This window comes from Stegodyphus dumicola, chromosome 12, assembly GCF_044657685.1.
Source record: "Stegodyphus dumicola isolate Sdum_Otavi_A_Nest chromosome 12, ASM4465768v1".
Taxonomy (NCBI): domain Eukaryota; kingdom Metazoa; phylum Arthropoda; class Arachnida; order Araneae; family Eresidae; genus Stegodyphus; species Stegodyphus dumicola.
Genome location: NC_140779.1, coordinates 87,673,562 through 87,695,456, shown reverse-complemented (window position 1 = coordinate 87,695,456; position 21,895 = coordinate 87,673,562). Strand labels below are relative to the sequence as shown.

The 21,895-nt window shown below is 29.4% G+C and overlaps 1 protein-coding gene across 2 annotated transcripts in view; it reads right to left on the bottom strand.

Moving 5' to 3' along the window:
* Nucleotides 1-394: 394 nt before the first annotated feature.
* LOC118197893 (uncharacterized) overlaps nt 395-21,895 on the bottom strand; it is a 137,473-nt gene continuing 115,972 nt past the window's right edge. For both annotated transcript variants that reach the window (XM_035369450.2, XM_035369451.2), the window contains exons 3-9: nt 19,174-19,283; nt 16,194-16,289; nt 14,080-14,187; nt 11,352-11,414; nt 6,960-7,032; nt 6,785-6,875; nt 395-3,461 (exon numbers count right to left, since the gene is read on the bottom strand). In XM_035369450.2, coding sequence (XP_035225341.1) covers nt 3,116-3,461; nt 6,785-6,875; nt 6,960-7,032; nt 11,352-11,414; nt 14,080-14,187; nt 16,194-16,289; nt 19,174-19,283 — 887 coding nt within the window. In that variant the 3' untranslated portion in view covers nt 395-3,115. The remainder of the gene's footprint in view (nt 3,462-6,784; nt 6,876-6,959; nt 7,033-11,351; nt 11,415-14,079; nt 14,188-16,193; nt 16,290-19,173; nt 19,284-21,895) is intronic.

Here is a 21,895-nt window from a genome sequence, read left to right as displayed (position 1 = left end):
TCTTTACGTTTAAGAAAGATCCAGCTTTCTTTAGCTTTATTTGGAAACAGTTGAGGAAAATTAGTTGTTGTTAATGAATATTCAATTTTAACGCTTTTAGAAGAAAGGGGCGAAGATCATTTGTTAAAATTAATCTTGCAGCTAAATTTCCTGAGGCAATGAACAAAACGCTATCTACCAAGCGTAACTTAACAGAAGACTCTATCTATTGACACTCTCGTTTCAAGTATTGCACTTTTGGTTTACTTATTAAATAATAAAAATTTCCATTTTGCTAATAAGTTGAGTGTCTTGTGAAACAACAATATTGTAGGATATCACGTCAATTTATCTTATGAAAAAGTTAAATAATTTTAAAAAGTATGTTTTATTACCAATCAAGCAGACAGAAATGTATCATAAATTATTTTATTAAAAAACTACTTTATCACCACATTTTTATTTACAGATATCCCAATAAAAAAGGTGTTCAAAAATAAATAGAATATTTAAAAAGTTACACGTTACATTTAAAAACACACATGAAATTTTTACATTTCCTGGTCACATACATACGATGTGTTTCGAACACATTCAAGAAATGGCAGTTACGTAATTCGATTAATGGTGCATGAACACCATGTCTATTACTACATATGTAATAGACTGCTACATGTGTTATTAAAACAATTTGTCTATCTTTTGCATAAACCTGATTAGGCTACATAGTATATAAAGAATATATAAATGTTTAGTTTTACAACTCTGTAAAATTAAATTTTTGTTTATAATTATATATTATAAATAAAATATTTATCGCTTTATAAAAGCAAAGTCATGATAAAAATATTTTCCTTTATTGTGATTACCAATTATAAACAATATAATTTGAATATTTCATTTAAAATTCACTAATACATTATGATTCTAGGTTTCAAAATACAAAATAGAAAATGCATAGATATACCACGAACAATTATAAAACTGAATTTTTAAATGGCTGTAGTAGATATTAGATTATTTTTTCGTGTTGAATATTTGGAGAATAATTTGGCATACTCTTCGAGGTAAATCGTATTTTAGGTCATTTTATATCATGGTGGTTCCCAGCTGATGTCCATCTGTACATCGTATTTGCTGATATAATAGTATAAAATAGAATATAATACTATCATAATAGAAATATTAGATTAATAGGTAGAAGAAGCAGTTAAAGTATAGAAATTAACATGTAAAATTGAATTAAACATAATTCCAATTGTTATTAAGAAGCTGCCAGCATTGTTTATTTTAATAGCAGTTTAAATTCAGGCAAACCTATTTAATCGCTTAGATAAATTAAATTATTTTTATTTATACTTTAAAAAGTTCGACTTTAAAAATGGCAACATAGAAAAGTTAGTTTTAGACTATGCGATATCATTTATCATAGCGGTTCTTCATTTTGTCATTTCTGTCTATCCTGCATATATCTGAAGTTATGCAACAGAATCCATAATCTTGTCACGCACGAGATCTCCATTTTATTAAATTTCTTCAAGTTGCATTTGAAATTCATTGCAAGTTGAATGATATTTATATGAAAAAAATGCATGAGTGACAGTATTGTGCATAATGGTTCCAGAAGATTTAAAAACAAATGGTAGAATGGAACTTTGGGAAGAATTTTGTCGCAACTAACTTTCCCTCTAAAATTCTTCCCAGACCTTTTCATACGCAGTAAATTCTGTCTTTATCTGACAATATCAAATTACGAATTTTCTAAATATCTCATATCGTCTGTATATAGTAAACCAATGCATTTAAATATCAAAATATAATAACATATAAGTATTAAAATATATTAAAAAAGAACAATTTTAATACAATAGCATAAATAATTAAAACAATAACTTTGTTGATCAAAACTTACATTTGCTTAAGCCATTTCATAATCCAGAACTAACTTAAATTTAAATAAATTAATAATAAATAAAGCTAATTAAAACTGTTTTAAGTCGAGAGATACATTAACTCACAGAATCAAATCGATATGTAATCTAGCACATATATATATATATATATATATATATATATACAGATAGAAAGAGAAAGAGAGGGCGAAAGAGATACATAGATAGAGATAGAGATATAAAGACAGATACCAAGATAGATAGAGAGAAAGAGAGAGAAAAGCAGATAAATTGATAGATGCATAGATAGAGTGATAGAGATAAATAGATGAATAGATAGTTAGATAATTGTTACATTGATTGCTTAATTAACTATAGCAAAATATTCGATTATTTATATGCGCTTATATATATATATATATATATATATATGCACATCACGTATCCTAAACATCGAAAGAATTTATAACCGCGTGAAACCTAACTGAGATTAAAGACAACTTCTTTGAAACTTTTTGATGTGATAATATTAAAAAAATACAGGAATTTAGGCAATTTGATCTTGTTTTGTGTCTTACTAGTAAAAGAATTCAGTTTACAATAAATAATGACCAGTTCATAAGTTATGTTGCCATTTGCAGTGACATTTAATCAATGACACACAATCCGAAAGCAAATTAAATCGTCCTGAACTGAAGCATAAGATGCGCATAAATTACGATTTTAAAAATTTACTTCGTGATTTGTATTTTTAACGATTATTCTTGGCAGGAATGCTTGAAAAAAGATTTTATGTACTGTACATCACTCATAAATATATGGTCAAGAAACATTCACATAATATTGATTTTTTTCTATGGTACATATTCTGAGTCAAATAAATACAAGATATTTCCGATTTATGATACTTATTTTCTTCTTCTTGTTTTAACTTTCGGAATGGAGCATATAACTTAAATATGACACGCTAACAACTACGAACTAAAATTCGATCTTCAGGATGAAATAAAACTCTTGTCTAAAAATAATAAAACTGGCTGTAATCACCCGTAGGCAAACTTCGAAAATAATTGTTTTCTGTTAAACAGTGACTAAGTAATTAAATGCTAATATTTCTTTAGCATTTGCTCTTCACAAAGGCAACTGAGTGAGATCGGTTCATTTTGTTGTACTGTAGAAATCTTAAAACTCTTCAGCTTTATTTTTCAGTAATTGCAAACTAATTTTCTAAGCGAAGTTTATTATCACGTGGACCTGTAAAGCAGGATGGTCAAATCTTTGTAAGCCATTCTGACATAGCACTGTTTAGAATGCGTCACACAGCTACCCCAGTTCCTTCCCACAATGCAGTGCCATGTCGGGTGATACATTTGATCGAAGTCTTGCTTGATGCTTTCAGCTATGTGTTTTTCGGTGCTGTAAACTTTTAGGGCTTGAGTAGCGCTAAATACGGCGGAACGTTGCATCTCTAATGGCATGTCCGCAGCTTGGATCTTCAGCTCTGCGGGTTCTTCGTCATATGAAGTAGATGCTGTGATTGAACCCACTCTGTCTCCGCGAAATGGTGCTGCAGGTCTTTTAGGCGTGGCACTGTAGATATAAAAAAAATGTCATTATGATATAATTCTTTAAGTATTTCATATGTTCTACTTATGTATATATGGATATTATAAACAATTCCAGAATATGTTTAAAGGTTATAACAAAGTTAATCTTTTTACCGGGTTTGACTGCTATGGTGCACTGCTTTTCACTTGGTTACAATGTGCAATACATGATTATAAGAGCATATATAGTTTTTTAACCTGAAGCTTAAACTAACTTACATATACAATATCTGTCATTCAGTTTTCAAACATTTGTTGTGGTATTATTGATTTTGATATTGCTTAATGTATTTGAGTTAGAGGAACCAGATCTCGAAATCCTCAAGTATCAATGCCGAATGAAATTAAAACTTAGTATCAAAATCTGCAGGAATTAAAAATTAACAGCTGGAATATGCGTAACGGAAATAAAAGCGTGTTTTTAGAGTTTCAGAAGTCTGCTAGAACCTTCTTCTGTCGATGCAAATAAGAAAATGAAAGGAAATGAAAAATGTTTCTTCATAAGTTACATTTATATTTTAGACTATTTATTACGTTATAGAATGAACTGAAATTTTTTAAAACCAGGAAATATGTCTGTACAAGTATGTCCTCGCCAGAATTCGAACCTTGAGCATTCCAATTACGCAACGCAGGTATCCTCGAGGTGACAAATATCGTTCACCACATTTCAGTTTACTTTTAGAAAGATTTCATTATTTAGTTAAACTGTCCTTAATAACTGACAAATAATTTGTAAGTAACATTTAAGCGGTAAGAGTAGAACTATAAATGAGTAAACTATACTAACTGTAAGTATAAATGAAACAACACGTATATTTGTATCAGAAACATTAAAGAAACTAATATTTATATTAAAATTTGAATATTATTTTTCCCCTGGAGGTTTTGCGTAATAAACATAAAATACACTTTTTATGTAGTTTGCTATTGCTGTAGCTCGACGTACACACTATAAAAAATACAAACGATAAAGTATTTACATAGGAACAAAAACCACAAAAAGGGCAGTATATTTATGAAGTTTTGCTTAAAGGAAATTAAAAGTATTTTGATAATTTCCAAAACAATTTAGGCTGCAATATTTCAAATCTGTTAAAATTATATAAGCTGCTAAGCTTTGCACAAGTAAGATCCATTCAGAGTTGCGTTTTCCTTCACAGAAATTACGAAATATAATATATCAAAAACATATGTAAAACAATTTACAAGCTGCTTAAAAAAATAACAAGCTATTTTACTATATTTCATTTAAAAAATTTCAAATAAAAAATCCTGATATTTATCACGATGAATACAATCATTCTGAATTTAAAAAAAAAAAAATTAAATAAGTAAACAAAGGAGAAAAAAACATATGAGTTTTACTTACTTACTTTACATTACTGTTTTATTTATTTTATTTTGTTACTTACAAAATTAAATAACCTCATTACCAGCAGTAAAAAATATAAGACTAATAGAGAACGTGAATATCAACTAGTTGTTTTACTGATGCCAATATACAGTTTTGACTTCTACAATTTACAATTATGATATAAGTAAGGAAGGCATAAAAATCAACACTGATTTTCGATGTACTAGTAAGATCAGGTTTCTGCTGATAAAAGCAGTGAAATCATTAAAGGCCAATGCAAATTAATATCAGATCATGTGATTTCAGTTTGGATTGTACTGGTAGAAGCAAAATTCTATTGATAACAGAAAAAAATTAAAAGATTACATCAATTATTAAATGTAAGTCAATAAAAACCAATAAGCACATGTTCATCAGTAGGAACTTTACTGATTTCTACGGGCACTTTCAACAGAGTAAACCACATAATATCTTTATATATCATCATTGCTTTATTTTACTTTACTAACCATCATATTCAAGCGCATAATGTGCTTAAAGCAGGAGAATCAGTTATTACATATTTACAAAATTGTTATTCCTTGCAATATAAAAATGTGTCTTAGATTTAACTAAATGAAAAAAAAAGAAAGTTTACTATTTTAATTGTCAAAAAATAACAGGCATTTTAAAAACGAGAAGCTTAAAAAATGTGTAGCGTCCTCCCCAGAATTTGAACCACGGAACTGGTAGCAGGATGAGCTAAACATAAACTATATTGCAAAGACGTGCAGAGAGTGATAATTTCTTATACTGCCATTTTATATGAGTATTTATAAAATTAAAGCAGCAATCAATTTGATCCACAATCATTCTAACTTTGAAATTCATTGCCGCGACAGTACTAAAGTATGTAGCCAGCAAGGATGGCATATACGAGTAATTATGTGTTTGGAGAATCTTTAAAGAAAGAAGCTACAAGGGATTACTCATATATATTTCTGAAGATTAAGATCCCAACATACGGTCATCTCGCAGCCCATTGAACGATCAAGTAATACTACAAAGGAACATAATTATTCATCAACTCCCCCCCCCCAATTTGACACTTTTATTATAATTCAAGAAATGAAAACTCTGCAAGCAAGTAAAAATTTATTCTTTCTTTCTAAAACATCCTTTATGTACATAGTATATTACATTGCATTATATATTTAACTGTTCAAAATATATGTATGTATGGAATGTTTAACCATTATGATACGTTAATATCTGAAAGTTATTAACGCATGTATTCAGCGTTTATCCTTTTGAACTGTCCATATTACCGATCAAACAGCGAAACTGTACAGTTACACAGGAAATCTTCAGAAATGACTTTTGGAAATTTGTCTTTATTGAAATGACATTTTTTCGCAGCTGGCAATAAAGTATTTTATGATAATGCTACTGATAAGAAAGTATCGAAATCCGGATATCTAAGCAAATTATTTCAAAATGAGAAAAAAGTCCTATATAAGAAAAATAAAATACTATATTCCGGAAAAAGGCATAAAGACTTACTTGTAAAAATGTCACGATCTCACAAATTTTCACTAAGAAGCCCCATCTCAACATTTGATAAAATTAATATTACCTTTAATCCTACTCCTACCATTTCTTTAAAATTTTTTATATTCAATAAAAAATCCCCTCTTTTACTGACTTTTTATTTTATCTAAAATTCCTAGAAAATAAAGAGAAACTTTCAGCTGATCCGACCGTAAAAACAGAATGATTTCCCAATCTGCGGAATCAGTAATACTAGCGAAATCTTCAAGCATTTATTTTTCTTAACTTTCAAGTTATTTATATCTTAATAGTAAAGTTTCAGTGTATATTGTTTTATCAACTAAAATTTGCATTAAATAGAAATAACTTATCATAATAATTACTAATACGCACAGATTGTTAATATATATAATACTTACTATTTTCCCATAATAGATTTTGGTCCATAGTCGTCAAGAATTTTAAGTCTCTCTATTCTTGACGAAGTCTCTGATTCTCCTGTCACTTGCTCTAATAAATAAATAAATAAATAAATTATCATAATAGAAGTAATTAAAATTTATAACAGGGGTACAAGAAATAAATAACACTTACTATGCTCATAGAGATCGAGACTTCCATTTTTGGCTTTTTTATAATATGAAAATACACAAACTACACTATACACCTAATAAAAGAACAAGACAAAGTTTCAAAATTTTAGAAGATATTATATCAAAATTTGTACAAATAAAGTTTCTTAATTATATTTAAACACAACTCAGAACAACACAAAATAAGTTATCATCAAACAATACTACAAGTTTGAGAAAGCTTAAACAAGTTATGATTCTTCTGGAGTTTCTACAAAAGCAATTTCCTATGTTTAATAAATGTTTGGGGCAAAACTAATCGCAAGTTCACAAAAATAACTACGTGATACATTTGAAAAACACTGTATCGGAGATAAATTTAAATAACCAGAAGAAAAGTGTTCATAAAACCTGATCTCAGGGTAATTTTTGCAGTTTGATTAATACATGGATAAAATAATTCTGCATCACAAATATTCACAAATAACACACATATATTCATATATTCAACATCACAAAATTATCCTAATGTATGCTCAAAATAATAATAAAACATAATTGCATAAATCTTAACATCAAGAAGGTTGTCAAACTTTCTACTTATAGTAATCACGTATAAATAACCTCTTCCAAACTTAATGGGCAAAAGAAAAAAAAAAAATAATAATGCTTCTTAGTTAAGTAATCCTAGATCAATGACTTATCCTGAAGTTTCAATTCAAAAATTAAACTTAAAAATAATAAATACATTTTTAAACAATTTTATCAAATTTACTGGACTTATTTTCCTTTGATAAATGTCAAATCTTGAAACAGTTTTGAATTTAATAATTAAAGTTCTTTAATTGATATTACGATGCGGAAAGACAGTAAACAGTATTCAGTTCTATGTGTACTTTTCTCTTGATTACATTTACACAGAAATAAATAAATTTAAAAAAAAAAAAAAAAAAATTAAGACATTTAATTACCCTTGAATATCAACTTTACGAGGATCAAGGAATGACTTGTGCTGCCATCTAGGTACAGCAGCAAATACTGAAACTATTGGCGTAACAAAATCAGAGAAAAGTAGAATTTCATAAGATAAGTAATGCAAGCTCATAATTATGATTGCATATGTGTGTCTCTAAATTAAAAGTGCCTCTTCTGGTTCTTTATTAGTCGAATAACTTGCTTTTTTTAAACGTTCTTCTGTTAAAATTACCTAAAAATATTTGATCGATATTAGGCTATTTTTATGGCCAAAAGCTAAAAATTGTAGTACTTATCTTTAATTTAAAAATTTAAAAAATACAACACTAAAAAATTAGTAGCAAATAGCATGATATGTAATCACATAAAAGAAGTATACAGCAATAATAGAAATTCTATAAAATGAAATGCACACTCCTAAGGGGAAAAAAAAAAATTTTTTTCCCCAAGAACCATTTTCATGTAGTGCTGCCATCTAGTAGTTATAAAATAAAATATTATTAACTTTCTTGAATGTCAATTTTTCAATTTGGTTGTGAAATATTATTAACTGTTACACAATGTATAAACTACATGATAACTTTATTATACTATTTCTTAATTTTCTTATGTTCTTGTATATTATACTACAAAAAAATTTAATCATATGTTTTATATTTATATGATTTTATATTTCAAAGATGAAATGAGCTGTCAGTTATTCAAGAAAATATATATACTAAGTCCATGAAAGTCCTTATACGGCTTTTATTTTCAAAACCGTCGGTTTTAGATAAAATTGTCAAATCTGTAATTTTTTGTGATGAGCTTATGTATATAATGAATTCTTAATTTTATCACTTCAAACATGTATTTAGTCAACTGAGAAAAGGAAATCCAACTACATGGGTTTTTCAAATATCCAGATAGGCTGTAATCGCAGTTAGTTTTGATATCTGAAATTATGTTCTATAATCTTTACTTTTTGAACTATAATTAATTACTTTTACACTCTTTTAAATATAGTTAAATTATATGAAATATAATTTTGTATTTGAAATATAATTAACTATTGATATCTGGAGTTCTGTTCTGTTCTGTGACCTATAATTTTTGTTCCCTTTTCCAGAATTTACAGATAGGAGAATCACTGTATTTAAAATATAATTAACTATTTAGATCTTAACAGTATGAGAAAGACAAAAAATAAAGTCTATTACTACATTCCTTTACCATATTAATACTTCAAATTTTTTGATTTTCTATCAGAACCGTATTATTTCTTGCGAAGGAGCAAATTGCTTAAATTTTACTCGTTTTCTAGAATTAAATCAAATTGTTTGAATTTTTATTATTTATTAACTTAAATGCACGTATAGTTTTAAAATTTTCTTCTATTTTCATACTAACTTCAAAATATTATAAATTCAATTTAACTTCAAAATATTATATGCCTTAACTTAAGAACATTTCAATACACCTGGATACATACACTGATGAGATTACATTCAAAGGCAAAACGTAATTAATTCCGCCCGTATCGTATTAATTTACTTGAGCGCTCACCACGTTAAAAAAATTTTAAATTTCATTTCATTAAAAGCAAATTACTAGCTGTGTTCTCCATTTTATAACAAAGAAAATTTTACATGAGCAATGCATCATTATTCTGAGAACTATTTTTTTAATAAATTACGTCAAAGCCTACGAGAGGGTTTCTGCCTAATAGAATAATGCCTTAATTGCCTTGATGGAGCCTATTATAATGGAAACGACTTAAATTCAAGTTCCAATGGGAAAACATATGACCTCCCAGAAAGAAAAAAAAATCATGCACTCAGCCAGTTTAACGGGTCAAAACCGGCTTGAACTATACCTATGTTAAGCAATCTGAACTACTCCTCTTTTGGTGGGTTTGAGCAAAAACTGGAAAAAAAATTATGCTCAACTCTATTCTGCTAGTAAGTATGAAAGCTTTCTTGAAACTTTAAGCGAATGAGATAAATGTGCTGAACAAACGCAATTTTATATTTGACATATGTAATTTTCAGTGTCTAGAAATACGTTTAAAGGTTATTATAGGTTTTAGAAAAATCAGTTTCGCAAAACCATGTTCAGAAAATACAGTTTTATATATTACATATACATATATGTTTTTATACGCAGAAATACATATAAGAGCTATAATGATTTTAAGAAGAGTCATTTTTAGAAAAACTAATCTTGAACAAACTTCATTAAGTTATTACGCAGAAATACATATAAGAGCTATAATGATTTTAAGAAGAGTCATTTTTAGAAAAACTAATCTTGAACAAACTTCATTAAGTTATTAGATAGATTCGTCTGATTTGTCATTCAGATTTTGCACAGAAATTCAAATTTAAAAACAAAGGCCTTGTTCATTTTCAAATTTTTAACGATGAAAACCAAAACGCAAAACTTAAATGCAAGGCGTTAAGAGATATCTTAAGTGTAAAGTTATATGCCATCAAAAAAATTCGTAAGTTTCATGTGATAATAAATATGGTAATTTAAAAATATTGTTTAATTTTTGTTTTCCAGAAATATTAAGTCACGTGTATGTATTTTAATTTTCAATAATCTTCTCGACTTTCGACAATGTTTATTTGGCTCACCAGCGATCGAGCGGTAAAGTCGCTGAACATTGGTAGTTCGGTAAGAGGTTCGAATACCGCAGCCTGAAACCGTTCGAAACAGGCTGGTTTCGTGGTTTTCCCCATGTGTAACATGTATATGAGCCAATTTCCCTTAGAAAGTCTTCCACGAAGGCATCCTTCCTCTTACGCATATAGCCTTCGAAGGCTTTGCCGTAATCACATAAACCAAACCAAACGATAATGTTTATTTAATAGCGGTCGATAGATAAAAAAATACGAACAACAGAATTTGCGATTTGTACAGAAGACATCATAAAACCATAGGAACTAAGTTTTAGAGATATATACTCAAAAATCTGAAAAAAAAAACCACTTATCCGGAAACGGTACGATCTCGTCGCTATCGGTTAAAAGGAATTCTACTGTATGTGTTTAACGACAAGAAAAAATCTAATTAAAAGAATATTGATTACTAATATAGTTTTCTTTCACACTTCTAATGAGTCATTTCACTCTTCTAATGATTATTTCCGCGATGCTCAAATAAAAGATTGGTTTCCAAATGTCGTGCGTAGCATTCCAGATAGCTTATTTAAAAAATTATTCATATATTACCATTAATAGTAAGATACAACAGTTCATTGTAGTAGTAATTATAATAGTAATAATAATATAATCATCCAAACGAGTAGATGGTTATTATAAGCATAATTCAAAACTAAAACATAATTATTGAAGAAACAGGTGTATGTTTCGAAATTCCATGCCTATTTTACGCATATTTATACACATTTTTTATAAAATTCCTAAAACTGAAACACTAAAAAAACGATACTTACCCTTAGCCCTGTTAAGAAGCCAACTACTATAATGACCAGAATATCAATGCTTCCACAACTAGACTAAAATGAAAATAAAATAATTTACAGAAATTATTTTAGACGTTGAAAATTAATTAAATTAAACGACATTTTGTTTCAACTATCACAAGATTCATCTAATGGAAAAAATAATATTTTTTCTCAAGCCCAAGTTACAGTTGTATAAAATTTAAATATTGATTCCAGAAAAACGGTGTGTATTTTTGTCATTATTTATAAGAAAATCCAGTGCTGAAAGAATAAAACAGCTTTTATTATACTACCTGCTTTAAATGTACTAATAGGGCTTGTCCTTAGGAGGTCATGAGCATTATCATGTTAAAAATTACATTATAAGCAAAATCTGAAACATTTTAGAACCCTTATTCTCTTACAATGCAAAACTGCTGTGGTAAAAACTGTGTAAGTATATTAGTTTAAAAGTATTGTTAAACTTATTTAAGCTCCAATCACATACAGTTTTTACCATCTATGAGATAATAACATTACAAGAGATTTAGTATGTGATGTTTGTATCACGTAAGAAATAAATAAGCTACAAGCAACACAATAACATGCATTTTATAAATAAACAACAAGGATAAAAACTGTAGAATTACATTACCTTTCATTGACAAAAAAAGAATTTCTGGCAACGTCTAAAAAGGTTGTTTTTTTTTTAACCCTTATACCGAAATGAGGAAAACTTATCCTGTAATATGTGTGCAATATAATTTATGCATATATTACTATGCAAAGAAACATTCCAGCTATTTATCTTTTCTACCTTCCCTCCTTTCCATTTCCTGCAAGAATGATATTTCAGTTTCGTATGTTATGCAAAATAGGGTTTTAAGCTATCTTTGCAGTTTCGGCTGATTATTTAACTCAGTTTTCATTATATAGGTATTTCTATTCTGAGTTGCACCTAAAGGTATCGGCTAAGTTTATAAGCACTAGGAGTGCCATCTTGTCATGGATACAATTTAATTCAATAAATACTGTTCGCAGTTCAAGTAAAGAACTAGCCAGCAAAGTAAAGTTAATTTAGCTATAATCTTAAACAATCTGAAGGTAATTATGCATTAATTATGTTACTAAGTTATATGAATATAATGATGGAACAATATCATGCCTAAAAGTTGCCCTCCAAACCATAGTAACTGAATAACAACAAAAATCTATCTGAATAACTTTTTAAATAGAAAAGATAATTTCATTTGCTAAACTATTTTTCATCAAATAATGGCGCTTATGTATGCAACCATCTTAGTAAAAGCACCAAATTTTGACTACTATGCTCATAATAGCTCTTTAAGTAACCATATCCACTGCAAGTTTCAAAAAGTATATGTAATTTAATTACAGTTGTTTTTCTCTTTGTGATATTTTATTTCGATACGTATAAGTAAACATTCAAAATATTTTTCGGAGATATTGCAAATTAGATCATAGTTAAATTTTTTATTCACTAAAGTGAAGGAGCTATTGAATACATGCAAATGGCCTTAATGCAGTCTAAGACAGCAGGAAGATTACGAAATGTTACTCGTAATATTATCTACCACCTGCCAAAGTAGGTTTAAATAAGCATTTATAGTAAGAGTATCAGAGCTAGATTTGTTGTGAACATGTTATACTCCTTCCACAAACTGTTTACTGATTCTATAAAAAGAAATAACGCAAACGAGTTTCAGTTTCAATATGTTCATTTTATATCAACCGTGAAAAAAAACAGCAAGTGCATTAAATAAAATAATATTACGAAATTTTAGTCATAATATTATCCACCAACTGTCGAATCAGTTTTAGATAAGCGTTTATAATAGGAAGATCAGGGCTAGATCGTTGTGAATATCTTCCTTCACAAACTGTTTATTGAAACTAGGGAAAAAAATACACAAATGAATTTCAATTTTAATGTGTTCATTTTATATCAAGCGTGAAAAAAAATCTGCCTCCTCCATGCATGCAGCATCATCCCTATTTTACGCATTTGAGCAAGTTTGCGCTGATAGATTTACAGCCTCGCATTTAAACTAGCAACTGAAGTAAAGAATATTTTTGATATATTCTATAATGATAAGAACTCTCCTTATAAATACAGCAGTTTCCAAGATATTCATAAATTTATTTATCTTTCCCCTCTTTATAATATTTATTCCCATTTTAATCTCCCTAAAGGAATCCCCTCCGTCCATTTTTGTTTTACTGTGAATTTACAAGCCATTTCAAAATACTTGTTTGAACTTCTATGTCTTATTTTAATTATAAATTTGTAGATTATTTTCGCATTTTCGAAATATTTTATCAAAATTTTAGTACACTCTTCTTAGTTATTTTTTAGGTCATTTTCTTAACATTTTTTAACGTAACTTATCTGCTTTTATGAAAAATTATGTGAATTTTCTTTACTAAAATAGTAAAATAGCTGGAAAATTATTAAAAGAAAATTTTGCCCTCTAAGGCTTCCATTGTATTTTTAGTCTTGGACTACACCACATATTAATAACAATAGGTCATATATAAATGGCATGAGCTACATCACACATTAATGGCTTTGGGTAACATGATACATTAGATATGATAACAAGAGTTCAAACTATTTATCTCTCGTTTTTTTCTAACTGCTCTGCAAATAATGAAGGAATGCATTAAATTTTGCAAAATTGCATGAAATTTCGATCACTAAGAAATATTTTCTTACCTGAATAGTAAATAACCTTAACGCTGCATAAGCAGCAAGTTGATCGAATTCCAATGAAGGTATGGGTTTTCTCATTTCTTGAGGAAAAACATGATCTTTACGAATGTACTAAAAAACAAGATAAAAACAATTAATTTTTAATATTTATTAAATGTCTCCAATGTGATTTTCAGCACTTACAATTTTCAAAAAAATTACAGCAAAATTCCAAAATAAATGATGGAATCTTTTCAGAAAATAAAACTAAGGATGTTCCTTTTAACAAAAATGTCTGCCAGCAAATATGTTATGAATTTCAACTTAGTTTTCAAGTTAGTTATTTGTTTCAAAACGTAATTAATAGTGGCAAATATAAAATAAATGCTCTTTTAAAAATGTGTATAGTTACAGATTTTAGCTTGTATCTATAATACTGGCAAAAATAAATGCACTTTCAAAAATATGCATAAATACAACTGTTACAATTACATTTTTATTTATATATTTACAAAACAATACAGTATTTCATAAGGACCGCACTAATAAAAGGTTATGCAGAACTGCGTTCAGACAGAAATTTTTAGCTTAGTTTTGAACGATTCCATATTTAAGGCTTAATGGAATTCCATATGAAATTATCTATAAATATGTTAATAGTGCTTCAGTATTATATGTATCATAAATTTTAAGACAATATTTAATCTTCAGATCTAAATAAGGATCTAAAATTGTGTTCCAGAACTCACACATTTTTATTAACAACTCATATGTTCGTTATTCAATCTAACTCTTCCTTGCTTTATAGAATAAAATTCTCTTGAAGGGCAGATACCTTTAAAATGTCAAAATATGACAAAACATTTTGAAGCTCAATATTTTTATAGCTAATTAATTCATGACCATGAAATTTGTACTTATTTTGACATCCTAGATGTACTTGAATATTTTTAACTTTATGTTCCCGATATTAAAGTATTTTAAATTAAGTACTATCTTTGGTAATAACATAAAGTTGTATTACATACTGCGCACAGCATTATGAATAAACAAATCATTATTTTTAGCCATTTTATTTTTCAAACTTGAAAATATATAATTCAAACAACCTACTTGAACATTTTAAGTTATATTTTCTTAATTAATAATATTTCTTGAGACTCTAAAATCGAATATTTTTTAACTTAAAAATGAAAGGTAATTTCTAAATTTTTACACGAGAAACATAATAGTTGGTTTCACACATAGGTTTGATAGAAGTGGATAAACATTACTGAAATTTTGAAATTCAACAAATTCAATGTAGTAAAGTTTATAATTCTGTTTGAAGAAAAGGAATTTTTGCAGAGCAACAAAATTAAACGTTTTATATCGTGAAATTAACAAGAAAATGCATTACAGTATAATTACCAGATATTCAATTCGTTAAAATTATTGAATTTTCCTAAGAATATTATCTAATGAAGAGCAGGCAACAAATGCCTTAAAAATTTCTGAAAATTTGTAAAAGTTCCGAGCCTTTGCATACGATAAGCAGATTCCGAAGAATTTCTTAAAAAATAGAAGAGACAGTACTTCGTACGCAGTTATTATAAATGAGTCCACAATACGCAAATTAACATGTAATTAATTTCATTCCATGTGCAAGTGCTAAATAAAACATTCTTTTGCATTTTGATTATATTTTATTACCAGTTTTCATACTGCTTTAATACTTTAAAAATGAATTTCACTGCCATTAATATAAGCTTTATGTAGATAACGAATTCAAAATTTGACTACTTCATAAAGAAATATTAAAACTTTTCTAAACTTATAGCATAAAATATATATTAGAAAATACATTAAGATCTAAATTCAATGATCACCTTTTAATTCCGAGTTTACTAAAAGGTTAAAAATTAGCAATGTAATTTAAATTAATTCGAAAACAGACATTGCAATGGATTTTTGAATTCATACATAATTTAAAGAAGCAAGTGGAAAATGAAGTAAATGGTTCAATACAAAAAATATTCTTCATCAAATTTCAGTATCATATTTCCTATTCAAATTTCATTAGATAATTATGCAAATTTCAGATTTTATATGTTTTATTGTTTAGCTTCATTAAAATATCAAACAGTTTTTACACATACCATGATTATGCGAAGAAGTATGAAACCCGTACTTGCTGCAACATCCACTGCGGCAAATACTGCTAAAAGAAGAACCGTCCGTAGAGACACGCCTCCCTGTAAAATTCACAAACAGATGTTTAAAATGTATAAAAAAAGATTTAAATATTATATTCAATAATAACAATACACAGCTACAAACAAAAGATTTGCAAGAAAATGCTTGAATAGGCTGAAGTACTGGAATAAGTTAATCAAGCATTAAAATTCCAATTATTGTAGATGATTAAGAAATGCTCAAGTCATGAAATATTTCTCGTAAAATAGTTTAGGAGGTAATTACTTAAAAAACCTAATTACTTAATAAACGAAAAATACGAATTACGTACGAAAATACGTCCTACCTACTTAAAAAGGTATCAACCATGCAATAATGCAATAAAATTAAAATTTTCTTTTCTGAATGCCTGCCAAAAATATCGCGGCCGAAACAACACAGACAAAAACATCGTGGAGGGAAAAATGCAAAGAGAAAAAGACCGTTATATAAAACTTCGGAGTATAAAAGAAATAGGCAAAGGGAAAAGTTCGCTGTTCTTAAAACATTGCCCTATAACAAAAAGAAAAATCGTTGATCATAAAAAAAACATTCTGGTAGAATATAAAATGGTGACAAAATTTTGCGATTTGAAAACATAGTCGTACAGAAAGTTGTACTAAAACAACTATGCGGCTATAAAAAAGCGAATGACAGATGTGATGTGATGTGATGTATTTAATTATGGCAAAGCACACTAGGGCTATCTGCCTAATGGGAGGGATGCCTTTCGTGGAGGACTTTCTAAGGGAAACTGGCTCGTATACACGTTACACATGGGGAAAACCACGAAAACGCCCATGCAGCCAGCCCGTTCGCGGGATTCGAACCTCAGACCGAACTACCAGTGTTCAGCGACTTTACCGCTCGGCCGCTGGTGGGCCCGCGAATGACAGAAATATCGCAGAAACATATATATGCATTTTATGCGTGTAGCATGTTCAGAATTCTTAAACATACTTTTCCCAAGCACAATAATTTTTGGATGATTAACAGAACAATAATTTCCTCTTTTACTATTCATGAATCCATCATAACTTTGCCTTAGGATATGAAAATGATGATTTCAAGCTAATGATGTACAATACAAATAAACAGGGAGGTTAAAAGATTATGATGAGTAATTTCGATCGGCATATTGAACAACATCTAAAATTTATTGCAAGGAAAAAAACGCAACATATATTTTCTAGCCGATTAAAATATGGCCCACCAGCGTCCGAGCGGTAAAGTCACTGAACATTGGTAGTTCGGTGTGAGGTTCGAGTTCGTTAGTGAAGTCTCTCAGAGGAGATACCAGGACTATCACTTCTGACAGTAACCGGAATTTCTGAAGAAATAAATTAACATCTTTACTAAGCATAATCTTCCCAAAAGAACCACCTCCACAGGAGACTAAAATCATCTGAAACCGTGAATAGTCATCTTACGGAGGGTTCCCTGCGCTCAAAATAATTCTAAAAATATTTCATGGAATCCTCAACGCCTTAGACGCATAAAATGAATATTTCCGCTATATTCTTCTTATTCGATGTTTTGTAGCTGTTTTATTTCTTACCATGATGAAAGTACAGTGATGTTCACAAAACGCGAAATTTTTTCACCTGTTTACTTTCTACAATGATGTTTTGCACTGCGATATTTTATAACTGCGAAGTTTTCCCGTTGCTTTTACACGTTCGTATTAAGATGTTTTTGTTGCATATTTACTCCGCAATGTTTTTGTCCGTTATTTTTTTTTTTTTTTTTTTTTTTTTTTTTTTTTTTTTTTTTTGCCACAGTGCATTTGCATAATTTGAAATTTATTGCCGCCCTTCTTATATTTTATATATCTTCTTTAAATATAGATCTCGCTCACCATACATTTCGGCAACAATTAAAAAGTTGAGACACAATTTATCTAATTTCGACGAAAAAGATCATATATGTATCTGCTGCTTCAGCCCACTGAAGACTTAACTGAAAACATTAAGAACAATATTAAAACTAAAATTTTCTGTAAATTGTATTAATTTTTAATAACTCTAAAAAATGTTTCATGGAATAGTTTAAAATGCTCTGTGGCAAAAACATAACGGACCAAAAACATCGCGGAGGAAATAAGCACCGAAAAACATATTAATACAATTGTGTAAAGCAAGAAGAAATCTTCGCAGTTATAAAATATCGAGGGGCAAAACATCATCGTAGAAAGCAAACATTTAAGATGCAACTTATATAATTTCGAAAAAAAAAAAATCACATACGGTATTTTCTGCTTCAGCCAACTGAAGATTTAACTGAAAACGTTTAAGAACAGTAGTAAACCTTAATATTTTCTGTCAATTGTATTAATTTTTAATAACTTTTTTAAATGTTTCTGATTAGAAATTTTTAACATTTTTTTTTTTATTTTGTGTAATACTTTATATTTCGGTTATTAGACCTGTGTAGTTCAATTTTTTAAATAACTTTTTTTCAGGAAGAAGCTGACATCCTTTTACTCATTTTGTAGTGTAAATATGCATATTTCGTCCCACTCCATTTCATTTAAATTTTTTAAAACAAAAATCAAGGAAATATTCAAATAATTATTATAAAATTAGAAATTCCTTATAAAAATTTTGATAATTACTTAGATATAATAACTGAATACATAAGCGATGTATTAAATTATTATGTGTGGTGTAAATATTTTCAATTTAGAATGTGCAAATTAAATAAGAAAATAGCGAAAAGGAAAAACGCTGAAATATAGCACAATATTTTATATCATAATAATCATATTTTTCTCTAAATACTTTTACTAATAGAACTGAGGATATAAAAGAAATTTACATAATAATAACTGTAACTGAATTCACTTATTAAACTCTTAACATTAAGAAAATTATAAGGTTGAATGTTTGCAAATTAAATACTTACGTCTGCCCTGGCTTGTTTGATAGCAAATGCCATCCACCACCAACTGAGAATAAAAATGCCTACGAAAACTATGCTGAGGATCAGTGTCATCCGGGCTGCGTCCAATTCCCCTGTACAACAAAATGATAAAGAAATCACTTTGAGAATAAAATTATTAAATCAAACAGTATTTTAAGTGCATAATTTTTTATTGCCTTAAAAGAAGATTGAAAGAAGACTTATTATTAAATTTTTGCAGATGTTTGTCAATCTATTTATTTAATTATAGTAATAAGTCCACATTTATCGTATTTTCTGTTTTTTTCCTAACTTTTTAGCGGTAGGTTCTGAAAATTTTAAAAATATTCGCATTTTTCATGTACATAGTATTGCCCTCTGAAGGCAAGTATATTGGCATATTGTACTCCCATGATTATTTTTATTTTCATTCAGTGTATTCAATTTGTATTTGCATTTTTATTACCATTTATCCAAATTTTTTTTTTTTTTTTTTTTTTTTTTTTGAAGCATTTATTGTTTGAAGTGTATTTTGCTCAGATAGATTCTTCGTTAAGCTACCCGGACATAGAAGTGTTCTTACACTTAAAAAACTTTCCAAATATGTCATTTTACCTTATTTCTTATTACTCACGTCCCACCTCATTGCAGTTCTATCTGTTGCTGATGTGTTCGATCTTTCGAAATCTGGGTCTTTTGTTCACTCCTTGCACTTTCGTTCATCTGTTTCATTCATGTGAGGTGCTACTAATTCTTTGCAAGTTAATTAAACCGGATACGTTGTGCTGTCTCAGTCATGATCAGATATCGGCTCAATATCCGTCTGTTATTATAATGTTAATTTCCCCTTCCTCTACCCCCCCGAGGGTCGACGTAGAGAATTCTGCGAAGCTACTGGCTAGGATCTGTACCTAGGCAGTCTCGGCCACGGGGGTATAAAATTTATGAACTTGGTGGTTCTGAAGGCTCTGGGAAAGGTCACTTATTGGCCGGCCCCGGAGTCTGGCACGTCCTAGCGCGACGTGGTACTAGTAACCCGGGGGTCTCCCCCGGGGTCGCTGGGTAATGTCCCGCTGCGACGGGCTCGCCCAAGCGACTGGTAGGAGCATTAGACGACCGGTGCTGCTTCGGGTACTTCCCCAGGTGGTGCGCTGCTCTCCTGGAGGGTAATAGTGGAGGTTGAACCACCACGATGTGCCCAAGGGGGTAGTGGACCCGAAATGAGATTGAGTTCTCGATACGGGGAATGCCCAAATCTTCTTCTTCTTCCCCTTCCTCTATTATACTGCTGCGAAATGCCCAGCAGCGGTAAATAGCTTTCCCTCAAGGCAGGTTTAGGGTTATAAGAAAATGGCAAAGGAAGGCAGGGTTGCCATATTTGGCGAGAAATCGCCCATTTGGCGACAAAATTGAGGATATGCCATAGACAGATGGAGAACATTCTAGAACGAATTATTTCCGGTTTGGACCAGAATGGTCTCGAAGGCAGCCCAAAAGCTGTATAAACCCTGCCTACACGCAGAGTGAGTCAGTCAGTCTAGTGAAAGTATCTCGAAGTCTATTCAGTTGATCGCAAATTAGTGCCTCGTCGAGTTTTATCTTGAGTGTGTTGAGCTCCGAGAATGACCGAACCGAGTCGGGAGCTGTGGTGCTTTGCCGTGAAGCTGCCTTCACCGTTGTAAGCCTGATAGACTGAAGGTTGTGTCGCTAATTATTTCAGCGTGCTAATCATACTTTTCGAAGACTGTAAACGTGTTTTTGGAACTTTCCTGAGTAATACTGGCTAAATAAAATTGTGTCTAATTCTCCATCAAGTGTTATCGTCAATCACTCTTAATCCATGAACCCGTACAGAATGTAACAATACACAGTTTTCCCCTCTGAGGGCAAGTGTTGTTGGAATGTCGTCTTATACATAGTCCTTATATAGTCTATATAGCCTATGTAGTATCTGTGCAACCTCTATGTAGTCTTAGTAGAATGCAGGTTTCGTTTAAATAAATAATGTTGTGATAGTTACCAGTATTTTATCCATGGCTACATTTTATTTGCCATATTCTTACTGTAACCTAGTTCTTCGGAAATTAAATTACTGGCATAATTTTCCCCTCTCAATTTTCTTTAGATAGAATTAGTAAAAAAAAGGGGGGGGAGAAACTACGCCAGAAAAATATGGTATTTTCAATTTTTGAAGTCTCGGTTGTTTAGAAAAACACTCTTGTAATCAATAGTTCTCATTTTTTTTTTTAATATTCTTAGACATATTTTACCACTGACGTTTATTTTATAACTTCAAAGCCTTTTAAACTACTCATCAGAAACTCGAACATAACTTTCTCATCTTAAATTCTACAGACGATGCGTTTTTGTTTCCGCAAATCTCTTTATTGGCTAAACCAAAAAGACATACAATGACATAAATGCATTTAATTAGATACTGCCAAAAAAGATTTTGTATAAGGTCATAAATCATAATAAAGTGCATTATTAAATTCATAATAAATAAATATAAATGAATAAAATTTAACTTGCAATAGCTTTTATTTGTTAAACATGAAACGTAATTTTAAAAGTAATGCGTAATTTAAGCAATGCGTAACACATTTAATTATACCAGATATCGTTATTCCATGTGTTAAAATGAAATAAGAGACAAAATTTTAAAATGGTATTAATACATGTCAATTGTGTGTATTCGAAAAGACTAATAAGAAGTATTTTAACG